The 11,692-nt window shown below is 37.8% G+C and overlaps 1 protein-coding gene across 2 annotated transcripts; it reads right to left on the minus strand.

The window, feature by feature from the left end:
- Window positions 1–1,122: 1,122 nt before the first annotated feature.
- On the minus strand, window positions 1,123–6,394 carry LOC141803071 (glycoprotein-N-acetylgalactosamine 3-beta-galactosyltransferase 1-like). Of its 2 annotated transcripts, none has more exons than XM_074686946.1 (5): window positions 6,099–6,394; window positions 5,778–5,956; window positions 2,620–2,682; window positions 1,847–2,511; window positions 1,123–1,499 (listed from the first exon to the last, which is right to left on the minus strand). In XM_074686946.1, the coding sequence occupies exons 2-5, from the start codon at window positions 5,941–5,943 to the stop codon at window positions 1,326–1,328; spliced, it is 1,068 nt and encodes a 355-aa protein (XP_074543047.1). In that variant the 5' UTR covers window positions 5,944–5,956; window positions 6,099–6,394; the 3' UTR covers window positions 1,123–1,325. The 2 variants fall into 2 exon arrangements, with proteins under 2 accessions (XP_074543047.1, XP_074543046.1); XM_074686945.1 differs by having other exon boundaries at window positions 1,847–2,520; window positions 6,099–6,392.
- Window positions 6,395–11,692: the final 5,298 nt, after the last annotated feature.

Consider the following 11,692-nt stretch of genomic DNA (forward strand, 5'->3'; position numbering starts at 1 on the left):
AGACACATAAGTTTTACACAGCTAAAACAGCTTGGGGTCAAATTGACCCCAGAGGAACACCGATGCGTACAATATGTGTACAGCAAAATGAAAAAATATCATTATAATAATTTTTTGCTAAATCAATAGTTCCCATCAAATTAGGAAAAGTCATGAAATATGAAGCCAAAATAAAAAAGTTAACTATTATTTTTTTGAAGGATAAACATTGAATGGGGTCAAATTGACCCCAAAGATAACAGGAGGGTTAAGTTGGCGGTTGAGTAAATAAATAAGACATTTAAGCTAAGTCAAGAGGACAATGTACGTGTGTGAATGAGTGAGTGAGTGAGGGTGGGAGAGCTAAAGGGCGTGTGTCGGTGTTCAAAGTAAGTAAAACGAGCGCTCTCTGGGCACTCTAACAGGTCCATTACATGAAATAGCGATACAAACTGCAACATAGCCTTTTATGTACCCCACTCCCTAAAAAAAAAATACAGATAACAGGCTTTGTCTCACTTGGCTTCCTCAAAAAAAATCTCCACGCCACGCCACTGGCTGTTTTACACATTGTAAAATGCTCAATAAGTAGAGGAGAAATAAAGAGGAGATGACAGTGACGAAACATAAAAAAATTATAATACTCCTTTTAAAAGTTTCAATCGAAACTGTTAAAAGGAATATTTTCATTAAATCACAGCTACAGTCTGAAAAAAAGAGAGGAAGCATGGCTTCCCTTGGCCTCCGGGAGAAAATGCCACAGGAGCCAAGCAGGTACAATGTGTAACGTCACGTACCAGGGTAAAGCCAATCAAGACGATAGCTGACTCAGCTGACTGAGTGAAGAGGAAGACAGCAATCTATCTGTAATACTTCTGACGACTTTTGTATATTATGTTTTTTTTACAATGAAGACACTACTACTTACTATGAGCGTGAAGAAGCTGATACTCCACTGAAGAATGAGTTAGTGTGTGCCCTCCAGAGTGCAGACCACACACTGTAAGATCAGGAGAGAGAAATCTGTCTTTTGTGATCATCAAGTGTGTGCTCTCTAAATGTGTGAAAGTGTGAAGTACTCTATCATGTGTGCCAGCCTTTACAGAAAGTATAACAAAAGACAAAGTGAGGCAGAAGGACATGCACCATCTTAAAATCTTCATTTCCATATTACAGACAGACACAAACAAAATAACAATTTCAACATTAGAAATATACTAGAGCAAAGAGACGGGAACCAGCTTTTCTATACACCTGAAAAGGCTTCACTTATAAAAAGGTTTCATATGTTTAAATGTTTTATTGTCCATGTGCCAACCCCTCTTTAGATAAGTGCAAAGCTCATTCTACGGAAACTTTGTTGTAGTGCTGGTGAAGTTAATTGTATTTTTTTCATCAGGGTTATATCTGTATTTGTATCCATACGGCCTCAGGTGGTAGGTCAGGTAATCCAGAACATACAAGTTGATGGCGTTGATGTAGTGGAAGGACACGGCTAAATCTGAGCAGCAGCCTGGACCCTGCAGAGACACAGAAAGAGAAAGACCTCATCAGCTCTTCTTGTTCACACATTACCCCTGCTACAGTTCAAGTTATGTTATTTGCAATCCTGTAAGTTGATCTTCACATGCACGTGAAGGCAGTTTGTTTGCCCTGAGCTCAGGCCCCATAGGATTTAGGAGACTTTCGTCAACACAGCATTTGGCATCAAGGATACAACAGCACCACTGTTGCTGTCACAGCACAGCGTGACACTGACTTATTGACACAGTAATGATTGATTCTTTCAACATTTGAACATGCAAATGGACTAATATTAACTTAAGGAGTCCTTTCACTGCTGTGGCCACAGCTTGGCTGTTTTTACCTCTACTGGCTGATAGGTGTCATAGACGAGAAACCAAGGTTTTGGCCTCAGGAATTGTCTTCCCAGGTGATGATCAGGAGGAAAAGCATGAAACGTCTGTCTCCCTCTATCGTCTCTGGTGTCGACTGGTTCCACCTTCATGGTCTCCATACATTTCCCCAGAGCCAAGTCCTCTATGACCGAGAAGTGAGTGCATTCTCCAGAATCGAAACCTTTGACGAACCTTCTCAGGGCTTCCTTACTGAGGGCGTAACCTGCTCCTCCACTCATGTAGCCTTGACTGATGAAGGGTCTGAACCTCCTTCCCATGTACAACGGCTTCTCTGTGTCAAACTTAGACAGCAAGTAACGGAGATTCTCCACAACAACAAACGTGTCGTCATCCGCCTTCAGGAACCAGTCTGCATCGTCCATGTGGTTTTTGTAGATGTACTGAAAGGCTCTGATGGTCTTCCAGTACAGGTTTTCTCTCCCCTCACCCACATCAAGCCCCACAGTGGGGAACTCGCTCTTGACGGAGCTCATGTACAGAGTTACGTCGCAGCGTTTGGCCCACGTGTCCCTGATGTGCCGGGTTCTGGATTCTAGGTTTGAAGGCCCGGTCATGATCCAGCACAAAATCCGTACTGTCTGAGATGAATTGGACTCTGTGGTCTTGTTCTCACCTGAAACAGCTGACAAACCAGGAGTTAGATACAGACATTTCTAGATACACACCGAGAGTTGCAGAAACTCAACACTTTGACATGTTTGTGTAAATAAAATGTTGACACCTTTGGATGACGGATCAGGAAAGCAGGCCTCTGTTCTTTTTGGATTGCTTCTGAGGCCATAACCTTTTCAAACAGATATGCAGATAGTGAGTAGGTGGTTAAAGCATGGCAGTTTGTCACATTAAACTCCAAGTTGAAAAACTGTCTTAATCCATATATCATTTGAGAGGATCCTGGGACAATGTCCTTGTTGATTTAAAGTGAGCCTGTGTTCTGTGTTTAGCTTCCTTCTCTAACCCATCCTTTCTCAGGCCTTGTCCACCCATGAAAGTAGTTTTTCAGAAACAGGTTTTTATCTTCCACTTCAAAAAATAAAAAACTGTGTGCACATTCAGATTTTTTTTTTTTTTTTTTTTTACATAAGAATGCCAGGTTAAAACGTGGGAATAAAGTGTCAGCAGTCCGCCAGGTCAGTCACCAAAATAAAAAAAGAGTGTTGTTTTTGTGTGAATATTAGGAAAGTGGCAACTCCAAGACTGTTTTCCGACCTGCCTACTACATCCAACACATTGTTACCCTATCAAATAATGGCCTTAGTCATTTTTCGATGAAAATAAGTTCTTGGCTGAAATCATCTTTTGATAATGCTGTAAATCTCTGGTAAAATCGCTTCAATCTTTAGCTAAAAGAACAATGCTCTTTATGCCCATGTCAAGACTTAGGCCCTTTTATTTCATGCACGAGCACAAGCAGGCAGACAGGAGGTATGATCCATGACACATGATAGTCACAACAGTCTGGCACAATCCACCAATCCAACTGTCAGTCTCACAATCCATTTCACTCCTAAACACGACCCCAAGATGTTTGAACTCCTTCAATTGGCCCAAAGACTTGCTCAACACCCAGATAGAGCAATCCACAGTTTTCCAGCAGGGATGGCCTCTTACTCAGGCCTTTTTTAGACAAGCATGTTGAACCCAAAAATGCAAAACAACCCAGTGCAAAAATCTACATTTACATGGAAACGCTGAGGGACTGAAATTGCTGTAGTAAGCATGCCAGGCCTGTAGTTGGCGCTGTAACTGTCTTGTTGAGAAGCGTTTTTCGGTAGATCTCCACGGAAGTAGAGTTGGGCCGATCATCTGGTGTACATTGAATGCTTATTGCAGAAGTGGAGCAACAGATGCACATTTTGTTGAAGGACAGCAGATTCAGCAGATTGAAAACATCATGGTAGTCTGTGATGATTGTAACAATAGTACTGTTGTACTGTTGTACTGCTGTATGCGCAAAGCGGAGCTTGACGTCAGTGTTTCCACCAAAAAAATCAAAATTTCCACTTTGGAGGCCATTTTTATTTTCATTTTTTTGTTTTAGGTCAGCTAAAATGCTGTTTCCATATCAATGAGAGGCTTTTGCTTTTCTTTCAATAACCATTGTCACACTGGCCACCCAAACCGTGCTGAAGCACGATCGACCCCCTGCAGCGCTGTTTCCCAGCTGGAGAGTACAGCCAGCAGTCACACTACTCCAATATGAACCAGACTTTAGCGGGTATCACACACGCACAGCCCGCCTACGTCATCGAGAAGCATCTGTTTACATGAAGTGTGATCTCATCAGAGTCAGCACAATGAGACACAGAGAGCACTGCTACATCTTTAGAGACTTTTAGACTTATGGTAAGTCGTTTTGGCCCGACACAGTCCTCTAACACCCCTGCTTTGTTTAAAATGATTGTTGAGAGATGCGCTCGCGGTGATTATACGTAATGGATCACACGCGCCGTCCGCGTGCTTGTGCTCGTGCATGCAGTTAACCATGCTGAAGCCCACCCTAAGCGAGCCAAAGCAGAAAAGTGAATCGTGTTGCGGTCACACTGGCCATTCGAAACATGCTTTACGGCTGAAGCATACTTAAGCACGGCATGGTTTGCCAGCCTGAACGAGTTCCTAAATCAAAATTTTGGATGATTTATAATAAAATGTGTGACTTGGGCATTTTAACCAGCTTTCATGATAGCAGCTGCTTCAAGAAGAATCAGAAACTTTAGAGTAGAAGAAGCTGTAAACCTGATTCTTGAATCAGTTTCTACTGCTGAGTGATCAGGTTCACCATCATAAAGGCTAGGGTATAACGTGTTGTTATTTAGTACAAATTCTACAAGTTATAGTTTAACTCCAAATTAAGCTACTTCTAGCTAGCTGCCTATTCCTGGCTTACCCACTGATTTCTGTGAACAAACATGAATGAGCACAAGGCAATAACACCCCTCAGAGTTTTAAAGTTGAAGAAATGTTTTTGCTTTTTGGTAGGAGATGTATGAGTATGACTACTCAGGGTATGATTGACCTGACATTTGTTCAGTTTAGGTTGGAGTTATTTACATTTTGAGTTTGCTTTATGGAATTAAAGGACAGTTAATGGTCAGGTTTCAAAAAGTTGTCAAAACTGGATGTTGGAAATGGGTTGAATTCAATAACAGACCCATCAAAAAACACCTGGAGAAGTGAGGAAAAGGACTGGCTCCTGACCAGTTTGATTTACCTGACATTTGTTTAATTTAACTCAGGATAATTTCCATTTTGAGTTTGCACTATGGAATGAAAATGCAGTTTAAGCCAGGTTTAAATTTGACTAAGTCAAATTAGAAAGTTAGAAAAATTGGTCTAAGTCACTTTATTCTTTAATGTCACATGACTGACACACAATGATCTCTGCATGTCAACAGTCATCCACTGTGAAGGCCTTTTTGATTGAAATAACTAATAAAAATCAAATGCTCTGTATTTGGTCAAGTGTTTTGTGCTTTCTCAATAACTTGACAAAATGACTTAGGCCATTATTTTGATAAGGTGACGATATGAATGTAATAATAATAATAATAATAATAATAATAAAAATAATAATGAATTTTATTTATAACGCACTTTACATTTGGAGGCAAATCTCAAAGTGCACACAAGAAGGAAAAGATAAAAACAATAAAAACATCAATAAAGACAATTTAGACAATTAAAAAACAATGAAACATAAAAAAACCAGTAAAAACAGTCAGCAATAATTGTAAACAACAGAAATTAATCAGGAAAGGCAATACAGAATAAAAAGGTTGAATGTAGTAGGCACTGCTCACTGCTTTTAAATTTATGATCTCAGCTGAAGTCTGTGAGCATGCTCTGTGTGTTTGTGTGTGTGTGTGTGTGGGCACTTACTTGGCTGAACATGCTGTGGAGTGTGTGTGGCTCCCTGCTGTGAGGCACTCTGCACTACAGAAAAGACGTGCTCTGTTGAAATGTCGGGATCAAACAGGAATTGGAGAGAAAGGAATCCTGACAGCAGCCCGATGGAGAAGATTAAATGAGACCACAGCTGCCTCATCCTCCTGATTTACCTGCTCACACACACAGACAAGCACACACACACACAGATAGACTCACTGTCTCCTGTCATGTGGACTTCTTCATGGACAAAAGTTAAACTGATTACTACAAACAGTGAGCGTGTCACAGCATTGATCAGAGGAATAACGTTACCTGGTGAAGGTGAGCTGATCCCCAGACCTCAAGTTAGTGTTTTACATCCAGAGGAAAACAGAGGCACAGCACTCTCACATTCTCACACACACACACATCTCACACTCAGGTGTCTCCACTGACCATGATTAGCCCTCCTCAGGTATGAGTGGGCGGGTTCAGAGCTCAGCATCCAGTTCAGCTGGAAGTAGATGACAGCAGAGGAGGAGGAGGAGGCCTTTGTTTCCTGAAACTAAATATTGTTTCCCTCTTTCTCTGAACTCTTCGTTTTCTGTTACAAAGAGTTGTTACTGGTTATTTTTCTATAATGAAATTGGCCTCTCTCCTCACTGTTAGGGTGTAGACTCTGTTTGAAGTCCCACCCACAGCTGGATAAAGCTCCCCTCATGAAAGGTGGAGATCAGACCCACCAGACCACTGCCACTCCCACAAGAAGCAGGAATTGATCCAGCAGCTCTTCAAGGTTAACGAAAAAGGTTTCATTCCATTATTTTGTCACATTTAAAACTTAAGAAACTTCCACTGTTTGTAAAATAAAGGTTAAAATCAATGTCAAATCAAATTTCATGTGGGAAAATGAAAAATATATGACGATCTGTGATGTGAACTTAAATCTGTTTGTCAAATAATAAATTTATATCTTTGATTTAAACTTTAATGTGACACCTCACAGCCTTTTTCTGATTTCTCCACAGCAGATATTGATATTTACAATCCACAAGTGTACAGGACAAGATCAGCAGAGAGTTATGGATATCACTTTCCTCTCAGTGAGCACCAAAACTGACACAAATCAAGAGTTCCTGGCATCTGACATTTTAAGATGTCAAGTGATCCAGTTGGATGATCAACATTTTTTTTAGCATGGACACATATTTTCACTATGGCCCAGTGGAAGTCACAAAACCAGCAAGTGTTGTCCTCAAATCCGAGAGGTCGAGGTGGAGGCTCAGTGTTATAATCGTGTGCTTAATGAAGCCCATTTACTAGGTAAAAATGAAATAGAAACAGAGAGATTTACTGTAAAAACAAATAAAAAAGGTCAAAATTATTAGCTTGAAGGTCAAATTTAAAAATTCTAAATAATGAGAAATAAACTTTATGTCTCATAATTTCAACATGTTATGTCTAAATTTCAAACTTAGTATCAACAATTCTTACTTATATCTCTCTTAACATAGAGTCAAAAATTTTTAACACTTTAGCTCATGATTTTTACTTTGTATATCACATTTTTTGTCTTTTATTAAGGTTTTTTAATTTCATTAAATCAATTCAGCACTTGAAGGTTCAACTTTCTTCACATGACTTTGATTCAGTGTCACAAAATTTTGACTTTTTTTTTCTCTCTATTTTAATTTAGTATCTAGTTTTTGCTATTTATCTTATAATTTTCTCTCATAGTTTCAACCTGCTATGTCACTCTCTGGAAGTTTTTATTCATTAAATTTTTATCAGGGTAGAATTCTGTGGATTTTTTGTTTTGTTTGTTTGTTTGTTTGTTTTTCTTCTATTAGATTAATGGAAAGAGGCAACCTGTACTGAATCATCTCAGATAAGTATCTATATGGAAAGCTTTTTGAGCATAAAATTGATATTAGTGAGATGAACCATAGTACTAGTACCCAACTTCAGAGTACATGTACTCTATTTTGGTTTACTGGTGCACGTCCAACCTTTACCAATACAGCAAAAAGTGTCAGTAGTGAAGCAAAAAGTGTCACTAGTACTCCTAGTGAACCAAAAATTGTTCACTAGAACTACATGTAGACTGTTTTAAGTCTACTAGTACTTCTAGTAGACTTAAAATTTATCACTAGTACTACTAGTAGGCCTTATATGGTAATGAGTGGGTGGGGGTAAACAAATTCAGGCTTCCCATTGGCTTTTGAAAATATGACAACCTATCAGGGAGCTGTATTTGTTAATAACCCCTCCTACTTTAGGTCTACTAGTACTACTAGTGACTTTTTTGGCTTAACTAGTACTAAAAGTAAACTACAAACAGTCTACTGGTACCACTAGTGAGATATTTGAGTTTACTTGTAGTACTAAAAAAACAAATTTCGTTTCACTCGTAAAGGTTTTTAGCGCACTAGTGTGCAAGTTGACCTTACTAGAATTGACTTTTTATCTCATTAAATCCAAAGTCCCAAAATTTCAGCTTGGTGTTTTGAAATTTCAACGTTTTTTTTTTTTCTCACTATTTAAAGTTAGTATCTAGTTTTACTTTTTAATCTCATAATCTTACTTTTATCCTATAAATTTAATTTATAAATTGTTGTGTCTCAAATTTTCTTTCTTATTTTTCTTCATTTTTATCAGGGTAAATCTCTGTTGTTTCTTTGTTTGTGTTCTTGAAATAGTACAATGGAAACAGGCAACCTGTACTGAACTGTCTCAGATAAGCTTGGACAGTATCTAAACCACAGAGGCATATGGCTGTACTTGAGGTTAAAATCAAATTCCATATCCTTTTAACTATGATCAACCACAGCTAAGGTAAGCATTAAGACAGGTGATTAATAACTTATACAGCTCAGTACAGGTGAGCTATTGTTCTATGAAATGATACCCACACATATTTGGTCCTTTGACAAATGTTTCTGCCAAAAAGGAAATGAGACAGAACTGGATTTTATTCATGTAAGGTTATCCTGTTTCGGCTGTACAGTCTCACAGTACAAACATTGTTCTCCTGTCCGGCTAAGGTGAGTTAAAACAAACAGAGGCCTCAAGCTCAAGTTCTCAGTTAATAAAATAATCTGTTTGCTTCTCTGTAGAGTCACGGTAAAGCTGACAGACACACTGTAAGCTTAGGTACACTCAGAGTTTAACCTTAGACTGACATTTGTTTAAGATAAGTGTTAATACATTGAATAAACGCTCACCTGTGATGCTGAAACAAGCAGGTCACCTATGGACGTGGCTGACTGCTACAGTTAGCTGTGGTCTGAACAGGTTATTCATATTCAACATCAGGAACCAAAAATTTTACATCTACACTTCTTGCTAAAATTTATCATTAACATCTTCATTGAACATTGACTTTATCTTTAACGTTTTTTTGAAAAAAGAGGGACAGCCCGCAAAAACAATGCTCCCTTGCGGTCTGTCCCTCTGCCTCTGCTGGGGTTTCCAGGGGCTATTGGACACACTGAGACACTACTCTATTTTTTCCCCTCTTTCCAAAAAAAAAAAAAAAAAAAAAAAAAAAATATATATATATATATATATATATATATATATATATATATATATATATATATATATATATATATATATATATATATATATATATATATATATATATATATATTATTTACAGTTATTTACTGTTGTTTGTATTCATAAAAAATAAATAAAAATTTGTTTGTAAATATTTGGCATGGTTGCTTCTATTTATATAATTTCAATCTTTCCATTGCTAGGGATTATAGTGTTTTGACTTTAAAGAAGTATATCTTTAAAAAAATTGGCACATCATGTAAAACTCTGTGATGTACCTGTTAACTGAACATTACCACCTTCTGACTCATCAAAAAGGTTGAGCCCCCCTCTAATTGGTCAGCTGCACCGGGGATGTATGTATACGTAGGGCAGAGATGATGTCTCATACGTCTGATGAAAGTCACACCAACCAAAACGCAACGCCAATAAATCTATGACAGAGAGCAATACAGTGTGTGGGAACCTTTCTTTGATTTTGTGGACACCTCTTGGGTTACACCCTCTTCCTACACACCTGTGCCTTCAGGTATGCTGAGAAATTGCATTTATCCATGTAACAACCTCGGTTATAGAAACTTTGAGCAGATTATTCCACCTCCATGCTCCCAAGATTCTCTGTATGTTTCACAGCATTATGATTTCAGTCTTAAAATCTTTATTTTATAAGTAGTAACAGAAGAGATGAATCAGACACAATCACACACCCAAACCAACAGACAAAAAATATTCAGGAAAAAGGAATCAACATGTTGCCTTCCTTTCACATTGAACATCATGGTGTCAAAAACATGACCATTCAATTAAGACTCATCACAACAACTATAGTAGTGCAAGTATTATAAGTTTAAGACTTAGAATTAATTATCTGGTAATCATTACAAATTTTGAATACCTCTTGACAGTAAGAAACGATCAAACAAAGTAAACCTTTTTTGGGTCAAAGTCCTCAAGGACATTTGTCCTCAAACTGTTTTATAGTTTTTAACAGACACATAAAATAGCCCCAACACTGATAAATATAACTTGTTGTTTCAACGTAAAAAAAAAAAAAAAAATGATGTGAAGAGCTGCCTCAAAATGTGATGTTAGGTCAAAAACTTATCTTAATTAAATGAGACATTTTGTGTCCCCCCTTGTCTTAGTTTGGTTGATTTAGACTTGTTAGTTATCTTAATAATAATAATAATAAGAATAATAATATTAATAATACATTTTGTTTATAAAACGCTTTTCTGGATACTCAAAGACGCTTTACAATGGACAAAAACAGCATATAAAACAACACACAATGATAAAACATGAATGAAAAGAAGCAGAGCAGAAAATAAAGTGCATTCAGAAGACAATCAAACATTCAAAGCTTTTTTTAAAAGGTGGGTTTTGGTAAGAGTTTTGAAGGTGGGGAGGTCAGGACAGATGTGGATGTGATGGTAAAGAATTCCAGAGAGTGGAGGCAGCAACAGAAAAAGCTTGATGAAGCTCAAAATCATGAAAACAAAGCAATATTTTTCCAAAAATGTCATCAAGTCCACTCGTAGCTATATCGTGGCTATATTAGCATCAGGATTAGCTGCAGTGAGTGTTAATCCCAGCGTGCAACGCTCACGGCCACTGAACAAACCATACATGGCACACATGCCACGACGCCATCTCGTGGCTGTTTTAAGCCATAACAGTTATCTCAAAACAATCTTTAAAATAGATTTAGACATTAAAATGAAAACGATACATCATGGCATTACATAACAAAACGTAACAGTCAAAAACTCAAAGCTGCACTTTTACATAACAATGAAAATCAAAAAGGCACGTCCCTGGTTTTATTTACATATACTCACTACTATAGGTTTACACAATCGTGATAACAATAAATAAATCATACTACAGCCAAATATTTAGACAGCTCCATAACCAAAGAGGTCTGAAAATGCAGCCTAAAATATAAGTTGGAGTCTGTCTCTGTGTGCAGCAGGTTGTCAATGACAAGCTGTCTCGGAGTGCTCAATCATATTACTGATTAAAGTTTATCAGGGGTAGGACTCAATAAGAAATGATATTTTGTGGGGTAGGGTTTAAGTTTTAAGATATTTAATTTATTCTGCATATCCAGAAGTTTTCTAAGCAAAATGTTTGACTAAAGCTGGATGCAGATGTCTTCTTTTATCAGAATGTACATCTGTGCGCAGCAGATTTAGGTGCTGCAGCATTTTCATTCAGAAACTCGTTAGAAATACCAAGTTAAACAAGTTGTTTACAGGCTTCCTTTATCTCGTGTGAATGTGCCACACCAAAAACTGACGACAAGGGGTCATTCTGAAATCACCAGAGGTCCCCACCTCACACTTATCCTGTGTGAATAGTAA

Source organism: Halichoeres trimaculatus, unplaced genomic scaffold (assembly GCF_033239565.1).
Source record: "Halichoeres trimaculatus isolate MK-OKI-2021-1 unplaced genomic scaffold, fHalTri1.1 fHalTri1_scaffold_14, whole genome shotgun sequence".
Lineage (NCBI taxonomy): Eukaryota > Metazoa > Chordata > Actinopteri > Labriformes > Labridae > Halichoeres > Halichoeres trimaculatus.

Coding starts and splice junctions, on each gene's coding strand:
- LOC141803071 (XM_074686945.1), bottom strand. CDS start 5,943: ATGAGGCAGCTGTGGTCTCATTTAATCTTCTCCATCGGGCTGCTGTCA. Junction 2,683..5,777: donor TCCACAGCATGTTCAGCCAA/GTAAGTGCCCAC, acceptor CTGTTTGAAAAG/GTTATGGCCTCAGAAGCAAT. Junction 2,521..2,619: donor TCCTGATCCGTCATCCAAAG/GTGTCAACATTT, acceptor CTGGTTTGTCAG/CTGTTTCAGGTGAGAACAAG.